General features: G+C 39.7%; 1 protein-coding gene across 10 annotated transcripts in view; it reads right to left on the minus strand.

Moving 5' to 3' along the window:
* The window catches only part of MAST2 (microtubule associated serine/threonine kinase 2), a 192,301-nt gene that overhangs the window by 11,815 nt on the left and 154,706 nt on the right, over positions 1 to 25,780 (minus strand). For all 10 annotated transcript variants that reach the window (XM_037404067.1, XM_037404070.1, XM_037404066.1 and 7 more), the window contains 13 exons: positions 21,798 to 21,899; positions 18,534 to 18,666; positions 16,814 to 16,875; positions 16,080 to 16,165; positions 13,901 to 14,109; positions 12,352 to 12,490; positions 11,785 to 11,917; positions 10,262 to 10,427; positions 9,114 to 9,215; positions 7,374 to 7,496; positions 5,034 to 5,143; positions 2,414 to 2,568; positions 1,035 to 1,339 (listed from right to left, as the gene is read on the minus strand). In XM_037404067.1, the coding sequence (XP_037259964.1) occupies positions 1,035 to 1,339; positions 2,414 to 2,568; positions 5,034 to 5,143; positions 7,374 to 7,496; positions 9,114 to 9,215; positions 10,262 to 10,427; positions 11,785 to 11,917; positions 12,352 to 12,490; positions 13,901 to 14,109; positions 16,080 to 16,165; positions 16,814 to 16,875; positions 18,534 to 18,666; positions 21,798 to 21,899 (1,825 nt within the window). The remainder of the gene's footprint in view (positions 1 to 1,034; positions 1,340 to 2,413; positions 2,569 to 5,033; positions 5,144 to 7,373; positions 7,497 to 9,113; positions 9,216 to 10,261; positions 10,428 to 11,784; positions 11,918 to 12,351; positions 12,491 to 13,900; positions 14,110 to 16,079; positions 16,166 to 16,813; positions 16,876 to 18,533; positions 18,667 to 21,797; positions 21,900 to 25,780) is intronic.

Genomic DNA, 25,780 nt, shown 5'->3' on the forward strand with positions numbered 1-25,780 from the left:
CTCATTCCTTGTTCAGTACCCCTTTCCTCTCCTTTCCATCCTCAATGCATCCACAATTACTTTGCCTGCTTGTCCCAGTTTCTCCCAGCAACTTGTTTCTTATTTTCTTCCCCAGTTAGTCCTTGCTCTTCAACACTACAATCTAGTTCCTCCCCTAAATATGCCTTCCTTCTCAAATACTATCTTGCCAACCTTCAATTCAACTTCCCTGCTCTGTTCCATTGGTCCAAATTTCCTTTTTTTCCTCCTCACTACTTCCCACCAGTTCCCAGCTCTGACCTCCTCTGTTCTCAGAAACAGGGAGCTTCACCCTCTGCCTGCCCGGTGCCCTGGAAGGGGCAGGAGCTGGGCACACTGCAGCAGCCAGAGCCCAGCCCTGCACCACTGCAGCCCAGGGCACCATCACAGGGAATGTCCAGCTCAGCCCAGTGCTACAGAATGGCCGCAGTACAGTCAAAGCTTCTGAGAAGTCAAACACTGACTTCTAAGACCCATGCTACTAACTCAGGCTGCACTTTTTGAAGCTTGTAACTTGGCTAAATTTCAGGATATTTGGCTGAGACAGCAAGTAGCACGTCCCTGACACAAACCCCACTCCCCCAGCAAATTTCAAGTCTCTACTCCACATTTTTTTGATAAATAAAACCATAGGAAGCAGGTGTCTGTTAGTGTGGCAGACACCCATATTCTCAGCTCCAACTCAGCAGTGATCTACTCTGACTAATGGTTAAAGTAACGCTGCCTCTGGTAGGCACCCAGTGGTTTTAATAGGCATAGCTCATATGGGTCTCAAGCTTGAGAAGACCTTAATCAATTGGAAGTGACAGGACTGAAATATAAGATGTAATTTGGAAGAGATTAAACCACTGATGTTATTTCAAAGGCGAGCGCATCCACAAAACTATACTAAAATAACCATTGAGCATGAGACATGCACATCACCTGACATCCAAATCCACAGTTTTACAGAGTTAACGTGTGCAAGCTAACATGGCTTTGTAGGAGACCACGACAGCATCACACCAAGCATGTACCTGTCAGCATTGAGGCGCTGGTGACAGCTGTGGAGGGGGTGGTGGGTCCAGCATCACCTTCCAGCTGCAGCTCCTGCTCCACAGGCTGTTCTGGAATGGGCACCGGCAGCCCCTCCCGCGACTGCACAGCAGATAAAAGCATCCCCTCAGACTGTGGCCTTTTCAGGACGGTTCCCTCATCCTCGGCAGAGATGGCAAAACGAGGCATATCGAGCAGCCCCGAGCAGCGTCGGCGGACCGTCAAAGGTGGGCTGGAGTCACTCTCCGTGTGTGAGGATTCGGACATAGACAAGCGCTTACGCAATCTAAGAGAAAAACCAAGACAGAGCCCCTCAATTAAGTTAGCGGGATAATTAACTTTAAAGGGTGAAAATAGCGCACAGACCCAACTCACACAGCTGAAGCCAACTTAAAGTGGTTAGGAGACCCAGCTACATCATTAGGACTTAAAACAGCAAAAGCTTGAGGCACCACCTGAGTTTTGATCTCCAATATATTCCATTGTTAAGCTTCTAAGAAAGGAAGGAATAAAACCAAAGAAAAATACAGTACAATGAATATGATATTAAATACTATAAAAATCACGATTACAAAATGCAAATCATTCTCCATGTTCCTTTTGGAATTAGATAAATTTTTCTTTCAAAGTTGCTGTAAATTTGAAGCCAGGAAAGCCTGATGTGAGATGAAGTGCACATCAGTTAAGAGTGTAATCTATAAAATGTTTGGCGTTTGTTGGTTTGGGTTTTTTTTTTAATGAAATCATACAAACTAGATCACAACTACATTTTATGATCTTTTTAATGCCAAACATCAGTGTAAAAGCTTTAGAGGAGTTGTACAAAATGAGAGATATTCCTTTTTTAAGGGAAGTTTGGCAATTATTTCAGTTATGCTAGAAACATAGTGGGTATCCGAACTCCGAGTATTCATATACTTTACTGACATCTTTCTTTAGAACACAAGAATTTTTTTGTGTTCTGAACTTTAGAAACTTTGGATTTTCCTAATGGTTTCTCTAATTTGTGACAAATGGTAAAGTTCCAGCAACATCAGACTTGGGATTCACTGATGTTTAAGAAAAAACTTCTGTTGGTACCTCTCTCATGCAACTAGTGTTTCCACAAATGAAAGCTTTACTTAACATTAGAATCCCTTCAAATTAATTTGAAGTATTTGCTACAAATTTAGATGTTAGTACTTAACTAGATGTATCACTTCTACACATCCATTTTCAACTATTTATTCCCAGCTTCACCTGTAGAAATGCACCATAGGAAGCATTCCTTGTCCTAACACAGGTCATAGAAAGTTTTAGCACAGGTTAGTCTTTCTTAGATGCTGTAAGAAACCAGAGGACTTAGTTCTACAGAACTTACATTTCAGGAGACCCAATCACCCAGCTGCGGTCTCGACTCTTCAAGCCACCGAGGCTGTCCAGTCGGTCATCTTTTTCTTCACTCAGACTCCGTTTAGTTGGTGGCGGAGTCTTCCTCTCTTCGTGGATGGAAAGACGTTCCATGCTGCTGTACACCTGCATATAGCAAAAGATCCTTCTGTACAGAGGAAACAAACCTACATGGCTTTTTCTGATCAAGGGGCATAATCTCTTCTCTAAAGGGAAGATACATCCTGAAAGCATGAACAGTGTAGATGTGACATGCCCAAAGTGTGCCAGGGAGGAAAGGAAAAAAGGAGGCTTCGGAAACATTAAACATGCCTTTTACAACAGTACCTAACACCTCTCCTCTGAAAACAGCCCAGCACACCACAGAAATACTAAGACTTTTTGAAACTACTTTATTTTTGTTTTTAATGATTCTCAAATCTAAGAGGAGATATTGCTAAAGCAGGCTCCGTAAGTCTTGAAGGCTGGCATCTGGATTTTGAAATCTTACTACACAAATCCAATTCTATGATAGGCATCATGCTCATGACCCCATTTCATTATCATCAGTCTATCAGCATTGCCCCAAGCTTGTTTCAGAACAAAAAAGTCCTGCCCTCCTCAAGGAATCTACTATAATGCTGACAGCTTAATGAAAGTCCCTTTCTTGGTTTTACAGCCGTCTTTAAATAATTAAATGATTAAGCAAAAAAATCTATCCTTTTAAAACTACACTTGACTGTGGACCTAATTTACATAAGAAGAGATTAATGAAAATAATGTTATTAAAAATTCAGAGCATCAACAAGATAACTATTAATAAATCATATGGCTGAATTGTCAGACAAGAATTTCAAAATATAATGAGCCTTTTATGCCTCCCACATTACAAATGCTGTATAATTTTCCAGGTCTTAAAATAAATTCATTAAAAGTGAACTTTTTCTCTCTGTGGCAAAAACACTGAACCCTAAAGAAAAGCTTCAGTCTAACATAACAGATGAATAATACTCGTGGTGAGAAAAGGCAGGAAAAAGAAACCCTTACGTACTCATGAGAACTTTTTCAAAACCCCAACTAATCCTCAGGTCCAATTTTAAACATACTTTTGGTGATGCAAATCAGGAGCAACTCTGTAACATTAACGGTAACTGTTACTTAAAGCACTGTAGTAGCCCAGCTGAGGACAAAGAAGAACAAACTGGTGCTTCAAAACTGACTTCAGTTGTGGAAATATGAAGAAACTATCAGAAAAAAATGAAGCATCTTTCACAGGGCCTTAGTAAAATTCCTACTCTCATCTCATTAAGAGGAGGAAAACACAATTTGTAGAGCAGGCTGACCTCAAAACAGCACTTATTCTCCCTTCTGCCCCTCCCCAAACGTATTTTATTTTATCTAAGCTAACAGTGCGGTACTGCTACTTTGAAATGTCCAGAATTTCTAGGACTCTATGAATTCCACCTTGTTATTTCAGATCACCTGAGAAAGAATTGAACCCAGAAAGCACGGCTAGAGGGGACCTTCTCCGGGATTCCTGTCCGTTTCCCCCCTCAGAGCAGAACCAGCTCTCTTGTAACACCTGAGATGTTTCTCCAACCTCTTCTTAAAAGTTGCCAGAGATAGAAATTCTGCTAATTCCCCAGGCAGCCCACGCCTGCCAGCGCTTAATTACTTTTCAACATTGGAAACTTTTCCTTACCATCTACCCTGTACCTCCTTTGTGCTCATCATTTCTTATTAGTTCTGGGTAGAACAGGAAGACCAATGTATTCCTTTCCTTCTGGCCGTTATGTATTTGGAAACACGTTAAGGTTTATGTTTTGTGGATCTCGGATCATTCTTGCTGCTTTCCTCTGGACTCTTTTACCGGTCTGTGTTTATTTTCAAGAACATTGCCCAGAACAGGACAAGAGTACCCCAGCTATGGCCCTCCTACTGCCAAGCAGATGGAAAGGATTTCTTCACTTGCCTTAAAGAAAATATTTGTGCTCTCCCACTACGGTAACTGCCTTTTTGCTTCAATGATTTGGCACATCTAACTCATGATGCACTATATGCCCAGATCCTTCTCTTTGAAATTGTCAACTGGCTTTTGCTCCTCAGGCTGTATTTGAGACAATGAACAACGGCGGAGGTGTAAACTTCACCTGTGCTCTTACTGCATGGGATCCCTTTGATCTTAGACCATTATTCCAAAAGGTCAGAATAAATTTTCATCCTAATACCATCTTGTCACCTTCTGAAAGACCCTTTCAGAATGACAGTGCTCAAAGCAAATACGCTCTGGACACTCCCTATGCCAGCATCCAAGTCATTGGTAAAAGCATCAAACTGTATCAGATGCAGGAGAGACTTCCACGGTACTCTGCATACTAGTGAAACATTAAGAAATATAAAATTTCATTCTCCAATTTTTCTGTCACTCACCTTCTAACAGGCCACAAACTATCACAGAGTAAACATTGTACACAGCTTTTTCTTTCCTCAGTGAATATTAAACACCATGCAATTCCCATGTATCATCTGCATGATTAAAATCTACCCCATACAAAGCAATGAAACTGCGTCCTCTCTAGATTTTTTCTTTCAATAAGCTAGCATGCTCCTACCTTGCTGAACCTTGGCGAGCATGAGGAAAACTGCCGAATTTCCACATGATCATCATCATTAGTGTCCTCCTCTTCTTCCGAATCCAGGTGTTGGTACCGTTCTGAACGGGCTGCGAACAAGATGTGGCACATTTCATCAGTTCAGGGGTATTGATAACTCTCACACCTCAAGCATTCCTACTTGTCTACTTACAAAGAACTTTGAGTTTTCATACACTGTGCAGGGTATTTTCCTTACCCTACAGCCAGTTTCGCTCATTTTGTACAATTAGCAGCGAAGAATACTTCCTTGCTACTGAATTTATCTTGTATCATCAGCTACATTAAATTCTAAAAGCAGCTGATACTCAGCAAGTGTCTAATCCTGCAGATCCTTCGTGGTAGGGGTATTTCTTCCCTACAGCAAAAAATCATATGGAAAAAAACACGGAAACAATTCACTATCCCAATTTCCAATAAACAGTTTTTTGATTGTACGAAGTCTGTCCTAAATACATACATACAAGTCTTCTTTAAAAAATAAAAATATTTACCCCCCTCAAATATTTCCTCTTCTCCCTCCTACTAGAAAAAGGATTAGATTTTATGAAAGAAAATGGGCAAGCAGCCAATATACAAAGCTATTTTTTAATGCAAAATTTAAACTGCCTCCAAAGAGATTTTGTGCCTTGAGATTTGCAGCACTGGATTTCTAAGCCAGCCACACTGGATTTTGTGGGGTGGGCGTTAATAAGTTTGGCTACAGACAGCTGATAGCTATACTGAGCCAAATTTGCTGCACTGTATCAGCCAGAAAGCTACTTCTATAAATTCTAAAATTTTCTGCATTAGGGTTTATAACAGTAACGCCAACTCTTATCAGTGTCTATGTGAGCTATTTCCTGACGTTGAGAATTCCAGCCTTTATAAAGGACTCACATCAAAGTTACCCTGATAACCTGCTGAGCATGCCTGGGCACTTGGGGAGTTTGCCATCACTCCTACTTGACAGATGCATTGATTTGCACCACTGAACACAATGTGATGCTTTTACCCACCAGAACCTGCTCACAGCTGCTGTCCTGCACCTCTCCCCATCACTAACCCAACTGAGTGACCGGAGCTCAATTTTCAACATCCAGTAAGTCCAATGAGTGGTGGGAACACACCACACCTCAGTTTCTACATGTACGTTGTACCAAGGAAACCTCAACACATGCAAAACACACCTCTGCCTGCTCTGCGCAGCTCGGCTGAAATTGCTCTCTGCAGCAAGTACATGGAGATTTCTCAGTCCCTCTCTCTCTCCACCCTACCTCTCCATCCAACCCCAAACCTAAAAGCCTCGCCCCCAGACTGGAAGGGCAATATGTAAGCAAGATTGCTGTGCTGCGTCACGGCCGAGGGGCTGGAGGCAGGCTGCTCTCTGCCTCCCTTCCCCGTGAGCAAAGCATGGGAACCGAGCAAAAATGTGCTTCATACAGAGTCAGCAAGTCCCGTGGCCCTAGGAGAAGAATGGAAGAGATTCCATTGAGGTAGGGCAGAAACTTCCATAGCTCAGGGAACTGAAATAGCCCAGTATCATTCCGTGCTGCAGCTGGAGGAAGAGAAAGACCCCCCCTGACCAGCACAAGCCCCTTCTACCTGCTCAGCTCCCCAAGTCAAATGAGAAAAGCTAGGGAGCAGAGGCTCTGGGGACAGAGACCTCTCCATCCCTCACATGACACTCCTTCCTTTTCTCCCAAGAGCACTGACGCTGTCTGGTGCTTATCTGGAAATACCAGGAATCTTACATAGCACTGATACCACGGCAGTTCCCAGACATTTATACACACCAGACAGGCACTTCATATCTCATTAGAGTTAGTAATACTAAAATAAGGTGATACACTTCCAGTGAAAATAGTTTAAATTACTTTAAATCTCGAAAGAATTTTCCCTACGTACTTGTCTTCAAGGTTTAGGGTTTGTTTGTTTGTTTTTTAATAAAAAAAACTTATCGGCTGAGAATGGTCACTAGGGAAAGATAATATTGCTCAGAAACTCAAGGAAGTTGGATTTACCAGATGCTTTGGAAGACCTGTAATGAACCGGACCTAAGAACCACAGCACCTCTCACTGCAGGGCCACGGCTGGCAGGACCACAGGCACGAAAGGCCAGTTGACTTCAGCAGCAACGTTTTTTCATTCAAAATTCATTTGCTTTCAAAGAAACCTTACTTGGCTTTCGACAGAAACTTTTTAAAGCCATTTCCATCAAGTGTTTTATTTGATTTCTAACAATTACTTAACTCTAACCATTTCAAAAATTAAATACGCACAAAAAATATGATGCCGTTTAGGCTGAATCTTTAGTCTTACTGTCAAAATAGCTTGTGTCATCCTCAGATTCCAACTGTGGGATGAATTCAGCTTTCTGCCGAAGTAATCCATTCCAGTCCAAATTTTTAAAGAACCGATGCTGTTTCACTTCAAAGGCACTACCTGAAATAAGCATATTTTATCGCAGAGTATTTCTTTCAGCATTTGCGTAACAAGAAAAACAAACCCTAAAAATATCAAGAGCCTAACAGAATCTACCCAAACACATTTAAGTCACACATCTTCCAGAAATTTTGAGAAACAATTTATCCTTTTACCAAAGTGGTGATGCAGGATAAAATCTGAACAAGATTTCCCCCTTCCCACCTCCTCTTCCTGTTTAATGACAACACATGACTAAACTGGCTGGAAGACAGCATCTGCTGTTACATTCCTCAGCAAGCTGCAAGTTAAGAACTAATTAACATCTTAATTTAAAATTTCCAGACTCTAAATACCACCTTGTCCATAGCTGAATAAAGAGAACAAATTCAGCAAGGTACTTAGCATGTGAGTGGCTCCACTGTCATGAATAAACTCATTCATGTGCTTCAAACAAGGCAGGGGCTTACGAACCTTCCTGAATTAGTATCTTTTGTTATTAACCTCAGAAGCTTGGGTACCCAGAAGGAAAAACCTAAAGATTATCTGTCTACTAGTATATGCATTTTTTTCCAAATTAAATTAATATTCATAAAAGATGCTACTGTCTTTTTATAAAAGAGAATAGCAGAGGAAAGGAGATAAAAGGTTTGCTGAGTGCCAGTGGCACTACAAGATGCCAAGTCGAACAGCAGTCTCAGCATTACATTATATAAGAAATCAAAAAAATCAGTCCATCAACTCATTTTATAAGGCAAGAAACTACATCTTTCCCATGACAGCAATATCTTTCAAGTACACGGATTTGAAGTAAAGAAGAACATGTGAAAACCATCTGATATCATAATTAATTCATGATCTATTCATCACCCTTGGTGCACATGAGTTAAGCCTGCTGAATACATGTGCCTTTTGGAATTGGTATATATATATAGGTTTTTATTTTATCCTTAAAGTGTGGTTTCCAGTTGAAAATCCAAAATGAAATCAAACTAATCAAATCAATGAAACAGACAACCTGTGCTGTGAAGCTGCAGTGCTGCACAGATTATTTTAAAACAAGTGTAGCTAGAAACTGTTTATAGTTATTTGCTATCAGGAAATGAGAAGTGTTGGGTTGTAAAACTTTGAATCTGACATTATAATACAAAAAGATTGAGATATGCACATGACTTTGCCAAAAAGATTATCAGACTTCGTTGTCTATGTGGAGAATTATACAGTACAGGCCTCTAGGAACGGGAAAGTTTTCATTTATTTTGTTACACCCAGGAGTTCACATCCATGTAGGGGATTAAGCCCCTAGTTAAATAGAACTTTAAAGAAATCTGATTATACACTGTTCAAATGGAGACACAACCCTCAAGCCTTCAATGGAACAGCACAAATTTGAGAAGTTATGATGCCAAGCCGATGGTGCCCCTTTCTTGTTTCCCAAACAAGACAGTAATACTTGTGTGACTCATGTACAGTCTACACTAATTCTCAGAGCTTCATCACACCAGATTCACTGAACCCAGTACAAACGGTTTTGCAGCTCTAGGTGAGTATTTTTCAACATGGATGCGTGTGCATCACTGGCACAGTAGCTTCTTTTCCTGCTTCTGGCTACTACTGTCTTATGCACAAGGCTCTTACCTGTTCCCATTCTTTCCAGAGGATTCTGTCGGAGAAGCTTAGAAATGAGGTCCTGGGCATCTGGTGGCAGTGCATCATCACCTTCTGGCCAGGCAATTTCATCTGGGGACAAAGAAGAGACTTGACATTTTCTACCAACTTCACAACTAATTTGAATAACCATTCACATTCCTATACCGTAAAAAGCAGTGTTCAGTACTGCCCCAGAATCGTAAATACCTTGAATTCAGCAGCTTGCATACTTAATATAATTCAAGCATTGACATTTTCCAAAATGCATAAAATTCAGCGTCAGCTAAAGCTGCTGTCAATCCAAGCAGCGCTTGTGGAGAAAAAAAGCATTAAGAACTCTATTAATAAAGTATGAAATGGGACTTCCGTGACAATCCATAAACAATGACACTGTCAATACCGTGGCTGTATCTCGTGCCCGCACATTCCATGCTCGTTATACTTGGAACAGAGAGAACAATTCACAGGTAACAATTTCATGCATCATATTTAATTCTTTGCTGAAATTTGCTTTTTACAAAGGACATTTGCCAAGTGTGTTAAAAAATTACTGTTTCAGAAAGCATTCCCAATAGGAAATGTTTTCACTGGCATATTCACTGAGAGAACACAAAGCAATCATTTGTCCAACTCCAAGCAGGAGATCAGTTTAAAAAGTCGCAAGATGTGACGGTGCCGAGTACAAGAGCTTCAACATGTTTTGCTTAGAATTTCCTTCTTATTCCATTTATAAAACAATTATTAATTGACTGACACTTGCACCTACAGAAGCAATAACCAAACCCAGACTGGATTAGACCAGTTGGCGGCTGCACCTTTCATATCCTCCATCATTTAAGTTAAAAGACAGAACAGAAAAATCCTCAAATATTTTTCCCCAATCCCACAAGGATTTGCACTACTCCCACACTATGCATGACGGAACTATCTAGCAAGACATTCTGCAACTCAACAACTTTCCATAGCTGGAATCAGAAGAATGTTACTTCGACACAGAAAGATAATACGTATTTTAAAATTAAACCCCATTGTTTTATACCTAGTCCTTCCTGACTAAACTGCAGGTCCTCAGTATTTTCAAGGTTTTACTTCACAGCTCACCTTGAAACCCCTTCAGAGCCAGAACAGAAACATACCACTGATTACTTGTCCAAAGAGCTCTTCAGGTGTGTCCCCAAAGAAAGGAACGCAGCCAACTAGAAACTCATACAGAATCACTCCCATGGCCCACCAGTCCACGGGCTTCCCATAGCCCTGGCGCAGGATCACTTCTGGTGCAATGTATTCCGGAGTCCCACAGACCTCAAGAAGAACACAGAAGAAAGCCAAATTCACATCAGATCTTATTTTTGTCCGGTTTTTTTTTTTTTTTTTCTTTTCTTCCTCAGAGCTTTACAAGAAAGTTATGAATGTTTTGCCACTAATCACTTCACGCTGTCAAATACTTCCACGGAGGAAGAGTTTATATTTGAGGAACACGTTACCTGCACAGAAATTGTATCACATGCTATGAAATGTTCCTAGTGTGGACACGCCAGCTAAGTAGTTCTTTGCTGCACATACAGTAAAGCATATGGGAAAAATGCATATTGTGTGTGTATAGGTCTGTCTGCTTGATGGATGTCTCCTGGCACAGCTATAGCTATCAGCAACTGAGTTTTGACAAACCTCTCACATCTCGGTGCTAGCAGAATTTAGTTTCACAGATGCAGAATTAGCAGCACAGCATGATTACACACTTCAGTATTTAAACTTGGGAGGTACAGCTGGCACAGACAGGGGCTAAGGAAATCACATTGGAAGATCTATGTTGCCTTGGGCTTAGAAGCAGCAACAATAACAATAGTTGCAAAAAATAAAACACTGCAAAGTGCAAGACCATGATCTAGTGACCAGAGAGAGTTCCTGCTAGAAAAGGCATCATTACTCAGAAGCAAAGAAGACAATACCACAGGATGATTATGAGTTAACACTTGGCACAGCTAAAAAAGAAAATTCAGCTGCAATCCTAGGTATTTTCAGAAGAGAGAAGTATTTTTTAATCCCATTATACAAGACACTGATGAGCCTGCATCCAGAACAATATAATTCCTGTCAACTATGCTCAGGAAATATCAATTCAAGCTGAAAGAGGTGCATGGAAGAGCTATTCATTCATCAAAGGAAAATCTATCTTGTTATCTAGAAGAATTTAGCTGGTTAAGCCTAGCAAATGAAGGCTAAAGAGAAAAGGGACCCTTAGCAAATATCATGGGGATAAAAATCAATGTTAAAGCCATCAGACAAAATTACAAGAATGTACAGGAACTTGCCATGAACTTTCTAAGCACCAGAAGGGGGAGACTGTGGAAAAACCTTCCAGCAAAATCTGTGTTATGCCCCCAGACCAACTTCTGTTCACACCTGCACTGCTGCATAGGTCACACGTTCAATATCCTCAAATAAGAAGAGATTAAGTGCATCACTCCAAAACAAGAAGTTGAAATAATAAACAATACCAATTTATGCACAAATATGAGAATGGACTTGTACCTCTTCCTCTCATTCTACAACGCGCAGCACACCATCGAGGCAGAGGGAGTGCTACAAATTCCAATTCTACCCCGAGCCAGAAACCTGCATCCAATCCCACCTCAACAGACAAAATCTCTCAGCTTACCTGCTTGTCCAGGAATTCCCTCGTATCCTTCTCAATGTGTCCCTCGTAAAGATTTGTTGTAAGGCTCATTAACCCAATCTTAGACAGTCCAAAGTCTGTTAGTTTAATGTGACCCATGGAAGTTATCAGGAGACTAGAAGAAAGAGAAGCAGCAAAATAATCCAACATTCAATTAATTCTTTCCCAAAAGCAACTGAAAAAAAAAAAACCACCACAAGATAACGCTAAGCAAGTTCTCAGGGTTACGTCCCCATCGATCACCTGGAAGGAACCTCCTATGCAACTGAACAGCACAGAGCAGCCAAGGCACCTAGAAATCAGACCGCCTTCTGCCATAATTTGTTATCAGTGTAGCAGCAGCTTTGAGAAAGTATGTGAAGACATTCTTCCCACCTTTTCTCAGTGTTTATCTGGTTCTGCAACAGTAGCAAGAGACTCCATAAAATCTCCTACACGTCAGATCCCATTGAAGAGCCCTACTGCCTCTAGCCCTATGTACTCTTGCCTATGGAGAAAGCCCCTGAAGAACTGTCTCTCCCCTCAGCTTCTGAAGAGCTAAACACTTACTTATCAGGTTTTAGGTCACGGTGAACAATCCCGTAATTGTGTAGGTACTCCAACGCCAGAACAGTCTCGGCAAAATACATCCTCGCCATATCAACAGGTAGGGCACCAATGTTCTTGAGAAGCGTAGCACAATCACCTCCTTGAAAAAAGGTTGCAAATATGGCACAGTGAAATGGCACATACCAGTAAGAAAGAACAGCTATGGGTCTACAATACTAGACTACAGTAAGTTTTCTAAAGGCTGTCTCTCTCAACCCTGTTAGCCTGAATTCTAAAGCTCTCTCTACACTCTGCCTTGAGCTTCAAATAAATATTAAAATCTTAGGAAAATTAAGATCCATGTATGTTGGGCATGTTTCCTCAAGAACTGTATGGATGCTGTTTCTGAACTGTAAGCACACCTTTAAGAAAGGGCAATTCATGACTTTTTGGCCTTTCTATAAATTTCTCTGCTTTCCATCACTACTTTTTGGCCTTTCTATAAATTTCTCTGCTTTCCATCACTAAGACACATACTACTACGATACACAAGCTTCTTAAAATAGTAAGTAAACACCTCTACAACTATGAAATGGCTCTCTCTAGACATGGAGAGGCAGCCATGCCTTTGGACACAGCGGTATGCATGAAGGTAAGTCTGTGGGCCCCTGATTCAAGCTTCTAAGGAAAACTGGCCACACATTTCATGCAACCTTCATCTCTGCTTGTAAATAGGAATTAATAGTAAAATTTCTTATGCCAATACATCTGTTTTCATTCCACTAATTTATCTGAAAGAACAATGATACAATAACTATAAGCTTATTTCTCATAAACGTTCAGCCAAGCAAGACAGGCGTAAGAAATTGATCCATCAGTGGAAATATATTGCTTACAACAAGATAAAGATACAGTGATAAAATAAAACCAAATAATATTTCAAAGAATAAGCAAAACAAAGAAAAAGAAATCCCAGCATAAAATACCACTGCATTTTTAAAAAGGCTGCTCAAGAACAAAGACTGTGTTGCTCAGTGATGTTTCTTAACTGTCTTTTTCTAACTGTAATGCCAAGTTGCAGTTAGCATGCTCTAGCCATGCCATCCTATAGAAGAGCACGAGGATTTCTTTCCAGTGAGGACTGGAAAGTTCAAGCTAACCTCTGACCCCTGCAGTTTTCTACATGTGGCTTTACATTTCCTCAGCTCCGCTGTAATCCTGTTGTGTCAGTCACATGGGTTCACAAACAGGGCGTCTCCTTAAGCTAAACCGATGCTGGAATGACTCATTTCCCCAGCTCAGCCCAAGCTGTCCGCACGCTCCCCTCTAAAAGGGCATCATCACCCCCCTGCAACAGCAGGGCTGACCAAGCTCACTTTCGGTGAAGGACTAGCACACATGAGATGGTCTTCCCATTTATTGTGTTCAGAGCAGTGCACTCATCAGCCTTACGCCCGAAGCACACGTAAATCAGTCGGTAATGTCATCCTTTATGAGGAGACACACTGCATACGCAACACATTCATCCTCTCTCAGGTCCCTTTGCAGGTGTAGATAACGACAGCCATACCTTCCACATACTCCATAACCATGCACAGGTGGCGCTTGGTCTCAAAGGAGCAGAACATGCTGACCACAAAGGGGTTCTCAGCAAACGTCAAGATGTCTCTCTCCACAAAAGCCTGCTGAATCTGGTTTCTCAAAATTAGGTTTTGTTTGTTGATCTTCTTCATGGCAAATCGTTGACGGGTGGTCTTGTGTCGCACCAAATACACTGCTCTAGAAAACCACATAGCAAGAGGAAAAGTTCCATTTTCTGTTCAAACTGGGGGTTTTTTTGGGTTTTGTTTTTGTTTTTGGTTTGTTGGGTTTTTTTCAAACAGTGATGGTAACTGTTTTGGATGGAGCCTGACAGACTTATCTGTGACTCCATAAAATCCCATCTCAGTGCCAAGCTCCTCTAGAAAAGAAAGAACCCCATGACGCTCCCTTCCAAAAGCTACTCTGCCTTCTTGAATTAAGCAGCATTTTTTCTGATGTGACTAACAAAGAGATATTTCAGACACAAATGTCATGAACCTCCTTAAGTGTCATTGCATAGGCACGTATTTTTCACCACTACAGTCACCATTTCACTTAAAAAACTGTCCAAAACATATGGAATCACCACAATTTATTTCCAAGCTCCATAAAATTAATTTGACACAAAACTGTCACCAGGGATTTCCTTCAGTAAAGTATCTCTCACATTTCTATCACTTGCAGATCATTAGATTCCTGCGCATTAATAATACAGTTTGCAAATAAAATTTTCATCCGGTTTGCCTGCCTTATTGAATCAGTACTTGTTTCCTTTTCTCTGGAGTATATTACATTTAAGAAGGTATTGTGTCCCACCAGCAGTTGACTATAAAATACACCCCGGATAATGACAGATACGAGTAACAGCAAAACTACTCTCTCTCCCCTTTTTACAAAGTTTCATTTAAATCATGGGGCCTGTGCAGAAATAGGAATGAAAAGACACAAAATCTTCTTGTCTAATAATATGGTATGCCCTATTGTGTCTTCACTGAACAAAAAATATGCTTACATTTGTTCCACATACAACTTTTTAAAAAATGAATTGCTGTTAACTAAGCACCCACTTCAACAAAACACTCAAGCACATGCTCAAGTTTTGCTGTTATGACCTACTAAATATCACTACTTTTCAGTTATAGCCTAAATGACTTCACTGGTAAGGATTTATGAACTGCAAAGAGTCAAGAATCATCTTTAAATTTCTGGATAGGTTTGTACGAATGGTTAAAAATTTAACTGACTGACTTAATTCCAAATTCTTCAGTAGATAATAAAATCCAATAGTATTTTTACTGTATTACTTCTCACAGTGGATTTGCCCCAATGTAATTTTAGCATTTCTTTTAGTATTTCAAGTGCTTGCAAACAGCCACATGTTACATATTTAATCTGAATACATGGAAGAATAGAAAAGCATAAACAGCTTCTCTCTCAGTATTTTTGCAGTTTTAATGAATCATCAATAATATGTGCAACTACTCACTCACTGAGCCTTTAAACAAATGCAAATCACAGGAATTAACCAGACAGCATGGAAGGAAACACAGACTGCTTTGATAAGCAATAAGGAAATATGTGCAAAGTAATTTTCTTGGACTCACGGAACTGCATTTTTTTTTACTTAGGAAATCTCCAACAAAGTAAGTGACAATATTTTCCCCAGGGACAATGTTCAGGGGAAATGTTTTAGTCATCTCAAGCTAAGGTACTCAAGTGTCTACATTTTACCTACCTACCATAAAGAAATGGTGCAGAAACAGTTACTGGAAAAACAGGCTTGAGGTCACAGATAGGAAGGGCTTCAGAAAACTTGCACCACAGAAGGATTAGGAATAACCTATTCTGAAAGCTTTAATGTAAGACAACCAATTTTTACAAAAGGTCTCCGAGCTAGAAGCTGTGTGTCAGTTCAGTGCAATGTAAGTACCAAGAACTATGTCCAGGTACAGGGGCTATTGCCTAAGAGACCCCAAGAACATGCAAGAAATGGCATCTCCCAGAAGAATGCAGAAGAATCGTAAGTGTGGAACCTCTGTAAGACCCAAGCAAAATTCAGTTATGCTTTGGACCCAACAAAACCCAGTCATTCACCAAACTTTGCTATAGTCCCTTGCTAGGTAGGACAATAACATATTTTCTTCTAAATCAAAGTCTAAAAGCCTTACCCATAAGCACCATTACTGATCAGTTTAATAGTTTCAAACTCTTCTTCAGATGGAGTTTTCTTTGACTGGACAGAGGCCCCACGACTCTGGGGAAAGATGACAAGAAAATGGAAATCAGGACCTGGAATGACTTAATGCTGTACTTCAGTCTTTTGTCCTTATCTTTTTTAAGCAGCATTTATCCCAAATCAATCTGTTTCTAGACTCTGGAGTCCTCAGCTTTAGAATAACTGTCTAGGACGTACAACTCTTGCAGATTCCCTCCACAAATATTAGCACAGAAAGCCAGTGGACTGTAAGAGTCAGGCCTTTCCTCAACATTACATTTTAAAAAAACTCAATAAATTAAACAACTAAGGATCTTTGAAACCTAGCAAGTTACGTAATTAATTTTTCCAGTGGTCTGTTACTAAAGTAAACTCTCTTCCATACACATCACGTTTTACAAATGCAGATATAAATAATTTCTCCAGATGATTTTTGTTTGCAACTCTAAAAAAAAAAAAAAAAATCCACAAAACTTGATAATGCCTGTTTGCAGCTTTTAAGCATTTCACCACCCCAGTATAGAGATTTCCACATTTTTAAGAGTGTATACTTAACACTGCTTTTAAATGTCAGCACTTTTTTCTTTTTTTAATTGAAATCACTCTGCATTATAATTAATACTTTACTGTAGACTACCTCTTTCCAGAGGAAAAAAGCAGTAGACAGTGAGTGTATTACTGCTTTACCTCGACTGAATCATCTGTCTCAGGAGTGTCTGGGCTGTCATAGCTATTCAGCTGGGCCATTTCTGAAAAGAAAGAGGAAAGATTACTCCTAATGATCTCAATCAAACACTATTCTCTTTGTTTATACAAGACAAACAGGAGTGTAAGAGGTGGATGTGGAAGGACATTTTTCCCTTCCATAAGAAGTCACCCCAATTATACAGTGATAACCTTTAACGTATTGCAAGCTGTAGGCAGTATTTTATATAAACCAAGGATATAATTAATTGTTCTAATTTCAGCCTGACTTATTCTGGATATTTCTATAATCAGTAAAAGCAATAAATGCATGTTTGGGGAAACTGCTGTCTAGTTAATATTAAAACCTATTCCATGCATATATGTCTGCATATAGCCTGGCGGCATCTCTGTACTCCAGAAGAGGAAAAAAAAAAAAAAAGCATTACATTCCAAACCACCTCCCTCCATCAAATGTGTCTGATTCTGCAAACTGCTGAGCAGCAGCAAACTCGGAGGAAGTCAGCTAGTTTAGGCTACTCAGCTGTCTTAGGAGATGCTACAAACTTTGCAAACCAAAATCCTACATTAACTACTAGTCTCTAAATAGACATCATTGACATTTCTGGGTGCCCTCCTTACAGAAAGGAAATAAGGCATCTTGACATCTCCACACATTTCTAAAGAAAATTTGACTTTAGTAAGGGGAATTAGTGATGGAAAGGTTCTCTCCCATGACAGGGATCAAAGGAAATTTTCCTTTAATGTCAGATTTCAACAAATGCTATTAAATTGCATTTAGCAATCTTTGGTAGAAATTTTCCTGAAGAGCTCTTCACTTGAAGTCAACCTGTCACTGTCATTTCAGTAAACACCACAGAAGTTAAACTAGTCCTATCCAGACTACTAATTTATGCTAAAATTATGCTCTCCTGAGAAAACAAAAAGTACGGTTCAATCACTGAAATATTCCGCAGTAACCTCCAGTCTCTGTCACACTTTTTATTGTTGCTGAGCAAGCCATGCATGCTTGTAGAACTTGTCATAGGAGAAGAGATTCAGCTAGCAAAGCACCAGGCAGAAATATTAACTCACAAATTCCAAAGTTAGCATCTTCTGGCCCTCTGCACGTTTACAGCATACTCAATTTACCATATGCAATTCTGGCACCTAGCAGAAAGGCTGTTACTGTCTTCTAAAGCATTACTCTGGTTTCACTGCTATGCAAGATGTAAAAATACAATCCCATCTCCACCTAAAAATTTATACTACTCGTGGTTTCTCATGGAAAATCACAACAAATACACTTTTCCTCAGAGAGGACAATAATGTGGGATGACAGGATACTTTCCAACCAGGCCACCAGCAGGCAGGCAGATCAGAAGAATAATGGGTAAATTTACTTTTACTGTCCAACAGCACAGAGAAAACAATTAAATCATAAAGCCATTTTCTAACATCGTTTCAGCTATAATACAGGGAGACATTAATAACATCGTAAGTAAAGAACTGTCATTGTTGACGTGCAATTCTTACCCCACCAACAGTCCTTTGAGACGTGGGGCTGGAAAGGACAGTCTAGAATGTGACAACAAACAGAAAAATAAGGAAACGTGGCCTAGAAATTAAACCAATACAATAAAAGCTTCCTTGAGCTATGTAGTGACCAGGGGATCTGGTTATCCTTTCAGCAGTCTGGAGAGTACAAAACAAGAGTTCTCACCCTCCAGGGGATCCCTGGTGAGTCCCAGCTGGCTGATAATATAACGAGGAATGTCACATTTAATTCCTTGCCCTTCCTTGGCATGGCCTTCTGCAGCTTCTAACAAATGGTAGAACTCTTCAGGATCAAACTCCTGCAGCAAGGTGGTGTGAGACAGACAGAGAGGCAAACGATTCAGCTTTAGAATTACAAAAGGTTTCTCCCCCATGTAGGAGATTCCTCAGAAACATCCAAAGTTAATTCTGGCCTCAGCAGTGATGCAAAACATTGGCAGTTACAACAAGCAAGTCAATGTATTCCACTCTGCTCTGCAAAAACAACAGATGTTTACGGCCTGCTGGATGTCCACTGGCTTAGATCTGCAAATCGAAACAGGATAAGGACTGTAGGAACCTTTTATGCACCAAAACTGGACTATCAGATAATACGGTCATGATAATCAAAGCATCAGTGTGGACACACTTCCCAGTTTCGTCACATTGAAACGTGCCAGGGAAAGGTCTGCGATGAGATGGAGGCGCCTTCTGCCACCTCTGTCTGACAGGTGAGTTAAGCCAGTATAAACCTCTCCTGCTTTCAAATGTCAGTGCTGATCAAACCATACTCCCACAAACAATTCTGTAACTGTCCCAACCTTCACAATTGCTAATAAAATTATTAAGAAAACAGCAACTGCTATTTTATCAGCAAAGATTTCACCTTCTATATAAGAAATACTGCTGCAGTATTTTTTGTACTATACAGTACAGACTCATCTTACCAACTCAGTCTTGGTGTATGTGACCTCTAAGGCAAGAAAAGGCTATAAGAAGGTGTGACTCTCTTACTAGACCAACAGATACAGTTGGAAATAAAAGACAAACTTTTGGCAGCAGGAGCACTCTGCTTAGAAGCAAGTTCACTAGTTAAAGTTAACTCTCCCCTACAAACCTCATTGTTGAGCAGCAATGAGCTGCTTTGCCAAGACCCTTCAAAAATTTTCTAGTGAAATGGGAGGATAAAAGGGGAAGAGTTACAGCATACAGTTGTGAGGGCATCAGGAAGGAACTGATGTGAGTGTGGTCAGCAGCACAAGAGAAAAGAGAGCACAGAACTGCAAACACGAAAAAGAAACGGGAGGTTGGGATGACGTAAAGATACTCGAATAGTTAGAGAAACAGAGAAAAGACACACTTGTTCTTGATTGCTCTAAGCAATGCTGCTTGGATACATGCTGCCTGTCACCAAAGACAGCAGCAATGCAAGAAACAAAGTTCCTTCCTAACTCCTCTGGAAAAGGATCAATCAGCTGTCTCAGAACTGGCAGAGAGCAGGAGCCAGACCAGAGAGGGCCACAGGAGAAAGATGGTCAACAGACTGCAGTGTAATACAGACAGTGGGGTGAAAGGAAAGGTCGAGTCAAGGAAGGATTCTTCAAGATATAATGGGAGGTCATTCGTTGGAGAGTAAAGCACAGGGAAAAAAAATATAATCTGATGACAAAAAATTCAAACATACAAAAAATTAAGAAATTAAATAAATTCTAGTTCTGTGTTCTTTTGAGTAGGTTTATTTAATCATTTGAATACAGAAGAATGATCCCTTCTAAGGGGACACAGGTGCTATAGAAGAAAAAATTGAAAAAAGAATGAATTACATACTTTTTTGCCAAAGATGGTTTCACTGATGCACAAAACTTTATTATTTTCTTGAAGCCCCAGAGACTCAGTCCGTAAATACACTTTTCACAGTCCAACAGGTAAATACAAAGACTGAAGCCAAATACCTGAAGTTTAAAATACTTAAATGCCTTCACCCCTATTAAAACAATCACAACCATCAAAACTACTGCCTATATGGCCAGTTATTTCATTTACAAGGAAGAAACAACAATGAGCTGTGTTACTAAAATTAACCTTCATATTAAAATATTAGAAAAACTGTTTATAAATTCACAAAGAGTTGAAGCTAAAGGTAAATTACAAAAAAATATGTTAAAAAATAAAAAGAAAATGTAGTTTTAAAGCTATTTAAATTGTTTACTACCCATTACTATATTTCTTTTTCTTTTATGGGATAAAAGGAACATTAATATTTGACTCTTCATGTCAGTAGAATAAAATATATTTGGGAAAAAAAGTTAGAAAGGCAATACAGGTTAAAAAAACAGGGAAGACAGATTTATACAGATATATATCTTTAAATATACAGATCCCAGTATTATTTTTATACTTTGAAGGCTAGCCACTTCATTGTCAAGGTTGTCACTACATGCTTTGGAGTTCATTAGTCATCTCAATTACTTTACTGCCTCCACCTGCTCCCACTCACTTTGCAGAACATCAGGTGCAGAAGACAGCGGAGGAACCTGGAGACCTACTGATCTGCAGCCAAATGCTGGTTTGAGTTTGGAACTGCTTGCAGGTATAGAAGTGAATTCACAGAAGTTACAAATTACTGAGGTTTCAAGTTTTTCTAGATGGTGTCTTACTAGCAGAGCATATGCAAGTATAAATGACAACGGTGAATGCAGACTCCTTCTCCACTGTAAATACAAAATATTTTTGGAGTTGCATGACTTCAGGACACAGGGACCAATATCATTGGGATGGCCTAAACACTTTTCACCATTTTCTAGAATTAAATAAAAAAAAATACACTATTATTAGTCAGGGTAAGTTGTTGAAAAAGTAATGAGACTTGCTTTTCCATGTCTTCCAATAGCATCAAATAGGATTTCAAATGCAGGCTTCCAAATCTGCTTGGATCTCTCACTGGCCTATCCCTCTGTGCGTCCACAGTGGAAAACCTGACACCAGGTTTCTCCGCAATTGCTGGATCTATGGTCAGAGTTTGAGTCCAAGAGCCCAGACACCATTTATAAATGGAAGGGAACTTCCTCCTTAGTGACAGCTCTTTCTTAGCGTGGCTCTCCAGGTACCGTACGCACACCATACGTTTATGGGCTCTCTTCTGTAGCTACTAACAACATGAGGAAAATCGGTGGCATCAATTAGCATGAAATGTTTTCAACAGCTACACCTGGCCCCTCAGCCATAAACTTTATACTAGAATATAATTCAGCTGCTGTTGCAGCTGACAGTCCATTGGAAAGATACTTCAATATTAAACCAAAAGACTGAATTTTTAAATATTGTTCTATTTTTCATCAATGTCTTAATGAGAATTTAAAGCATTCTCTTGAAGGCTTTGTGTTCCTTATCTCCTCAAACACACTCCAGACTCTTTAGATCATACACACACTCTCCCAAAGACCAAACCTACCAGGCATTCAAGCAGCCGAGCTGGTCGTGCAATGATAATCATCAGCTTCTTCACAAGCTGGGTAACGAAGGCAACCTCGGAGCTCTCGGATCGCTCGTGGGCCTGTGGAGAGGAGAACACCACATTATGGTCCTAGCAGTGACCTCTTCATTTTTACATGTCAGATGCTGAATGCAGAGCAATCACCAGCTCAGTAACCATAACTCAGCAGCAAAGGCATGACTGCGTCAGGGCAGGCAATGATCTCAGCTCATTCAAGGATGCCAAGTTACATAGAGCTTTTCCATTACAACTGACTCCTTTTATCATGCAAGAGATATTTCAGAGTCTCTATTTGCATTATATCACCTCTCAGTTATATTAGACATGATGTGTTTTTATTTTATTTTAAAAATGAAAAAAGGATTACTGATCTTTTCAGTTTTACCTTCCACATGATACTGATGTCTAGGTAACTACCAACAGCCACACATATTTCTAGACTTTCAGCTAGAATTAGAACTACTTCTGTTCATCATCAAAAAAGACTAAACTTTAGTTTATCTTTATTTAATTTTATAAATCCTGCTGAACAACTACAGCATTGTATTGTATGCCATGTAGGACCAAGCAGACAAGCAAAGCAAAGAGCATACAGAAACCTAATTCACAGAATTTCTTTTTCTTCTTGTCCACTCCCTTTACCAGATTTCAGTATAAATTCAAGGCTTAGTTTCAAGGTATGCGTATGTGTGAGGCGGCGTTTTTATAACAATAAACACACTAAAGCAATAATTTTAAAAAAACCTCAACAAACCAACCCAAAGACAAATTTGAACACACACCCACACACCAGTCACTCTTGCTCAAGCACACAATGGTTACATTATGAGTCCTGAAGCACAAATAAAATAGTATTTCATTGCAGGGTGATAAAAAGATGGCTCCAATGACATGTAGAAACTCTGAAACAAAGTATAGCTATTTTTTCCCCAAGGTCTAAAAATGAGGCGTTAGCATAGCCACAAATAAAAAGTCCAGAACTTAAGCAATGAGCTTATGCTGTCCATGAGCCAGTTGCTTATAGGACTGCTGTTTTATCAACAAGGATGCAAACAACAATAAACTACGATGTTCATTTAGCATTGTTCATTATCACCAGCTAAGACGACGACATATATGGGTGAGAAGTCAAATCACACTGGTGATCACCTAAAAGAACAATCAAAACACAGGGAAGCAGACATTCAAAGCTAGAAACATACAGGCAGCATTTTAAACAATATATCCCTGATATTTTGTTACCAAACCAAAAAAAAATATTAGAATGTTCATTACTTCTCATTTTGATACAGGTCAGAATAAGAAATGTTGATCGTCTACTTCAGCACTGATAAGCTAGGGCTTGAATTTTAACCTTGAAGAAAACAATGCACCTGCTAGTTCATCATCTAAAAGCAGTATCAAAGATACTTCCCAGCTACAGACCCTTAAAAAGATTATTTTGGAAGCACTGACATAAGTTGTGATTTTCTTCTTTCTAACTATAAGGTATTTTCCAATTATAAACCAGAAAATAATCAAATTAACATGATTAGTATTCACTCTGTGTCCCCTAATGCATTATGCAAACTTGTAAGTTAAAATATGAATTCTAGAAAAAAACCGAAGGCTTTCATATTTGAAAAGCCATTCCTGATCACCAGGGGCTAGCTGTGTTGAAATGAATAAATAAAACATCAACAACTTTGTATTATTTGATACATGAGCCATGCAATTGGAAAGTCCTTTTCCCTCCTACATAAGTTATATTATGTAAAAAATACAATATAATACATGTAATTCATCATTTTGCATCCATTTATACTGTTAAAGCAAACTTTTTTTAAAATCAAGTCCTTTTGCTTTCTCCTTTTCTTATCTATGACAACTTAGGCAAAATCATTTAAAAACGCAACTAATTTAATCAGGCGTCTGTTTTGAAAAGAAAAAGCTAGACCATGACTGCCAAAGGACACAGAAAAGAAAAAGGAAGAAAAGAGGATTACAAAAATCAAACACAACTTGTAACAGCCACTCAGCCATCATCTCTGCACAGCGCTGCTCTTCCAAGATCCTCAATAAAACTGCCTCTTCTTGTTTCCTTCTCATGCAGGACATCCCGGACATCCCTACAGATGTCTTGTTTAGAATCTGTCCCGAGGACAGTCTCTGGGAACCAGAGGGTTATATAGCCAGGCGCTGCCTGCTGCTTCCATGTGCCGTGGTACAAGGCGTGCCATCTAATCCGCAGTTCCCAATGACGGCAGGGTGGTCTGAAGGTTGCTGGTGGCATCTCAGGGTTTCCCCCCCTCCGCCTCCCAAGGGGAGGAGGGAGAAGCTGTAGGGGTCGTGAGTAGAGGCTGATGCCATTCCTACACACATTGCCAGTGACACGTGTACAGGAGGTAGCAACGGGTAATTTACAAACCGATTCCCTTATCTGAAAGACCCATCCGTCACTAACTGTAGTTACTGGGGCATGAAATTAAAATCACTGTCCTCCCCTGGGGTTCGGCAGGACCAATAACTGGGATATGCAAGTCACAACGCTGTAATTGAGCTAATATACTGATGGAAACCAAAACAATAGACCTGCAGTGCCAAGAACCAATAAATTTACGCTCAGGCTCATATTAAGAAAGCAATCCCGATCAGAATATCCATTTGCCAATGTGCAGCATCAGTCACCGCAGTGTAACACAAACACCCTCCTCTGTTTCTTTTGTTCCATGCACAGGAACACCTGTAATCCTTCACCTTCCTCGCCAACTGGCTACACCCACGCAAAAGCCATTAAACTTCTTTTGGCTGGTTTTACCTTGTCAATTCAGCCAAGTGAAAACTGACTAACCCTTTTCTCCCAGTGACCTGAGGTCCTACCCTATCCCCTGAGCCCACCCCATGGTAACAGCTAAAGAACTGAATGTCAGAGAATCACAGAATGGTTTGGGCTGGAAAGGACCTTTAAAGATCATCTAGTTCCAACCCTCTTGCCATGGGCAGGGACAACTTCCACTAGAATGTCAAATACTCTTTTGCGTAAGTGCTTTATCTTATTTTTCAATATTCTTACTTTGTAAGTGTAACATTCAAGTTCATGTTTTCCAAAATACAGAAAATCTCTTAAATTCATTTTTACTTCAGGATAATTTCAATGACGCAATAAGCAATAGGTTTTTCTGGCTAAAAGACAATATTTCACGCTCCAAACAAGGGAAAAGATCTCATTTGCCGTAACTAACAAGATTTGTTGGCATTTTATTAGAAAAGCCAGGATCTAAAAAACTTTTAAAAGCTTTCTCGTTTGGTCTATTTAAACAGCTCATTATTTAAATACCCAATTACTCTGTTTTACAGCTGTATTTTTACAGTATAAAGTAGATACAAGCTGCAACATATTAAATCGAGTCTCCTTTCTATGGTTTGAAATACTGTGCGAGTTTAGTTGGTTACCACATGTCAGAATCAACACCTTTAAAAAAAAATCAAAATAATCCATTCTTTCACAGTAAAACTGTTCGAAAATCTGTGGGTAGTCCTGCCAGCTGCTGAGCTCCTTATTCACCAATAAATCATCTTCCCAATCTTTCCTTATGTTATAAAAACACACCATAGCATACAACTGCCCAAATGGAAGAGCTTTTTTTGATGACCTTCCAGTTGGTATTATTTACACTGTGTGTAACTCTGTGTGATACCTTACAAGCCAAGCAAAGGTAAAGACCTGCTCCGAAATTTGGAATAATCTAAACTTGTCTCCACCTTGTGTTTCAGGAGAGTCCTCCAAAAAAAATATTATCACCAATTTCTATATGTTTAGACTGAAATATTCCAATTATTTCTTTCTAAAATGCAGTCGGAAGGGCAAAGCACAGACTGGCAAGCAGGGGAAAACAAGCAGCTTTTAAATATTAAAAGAAAAGCCAAGGAAGTATGATAGGACAGAAAAAACAAATGAGAAA

This window comes from Falco rusticolus, chromosome 11 (genome assembly GCF_015220075.1).
Source record: "Falco rusticolus isolate bFalRus1 chromosome 11, bFalRus1.pri, whole genome shotgun sequence".
Taxonomy (NCBI): domain Eukaryota; kingdom Metazoa; phylum Chordata; class Aves; order Falconiformes; family Falconidae; genus Falco; species Falco rusticolus.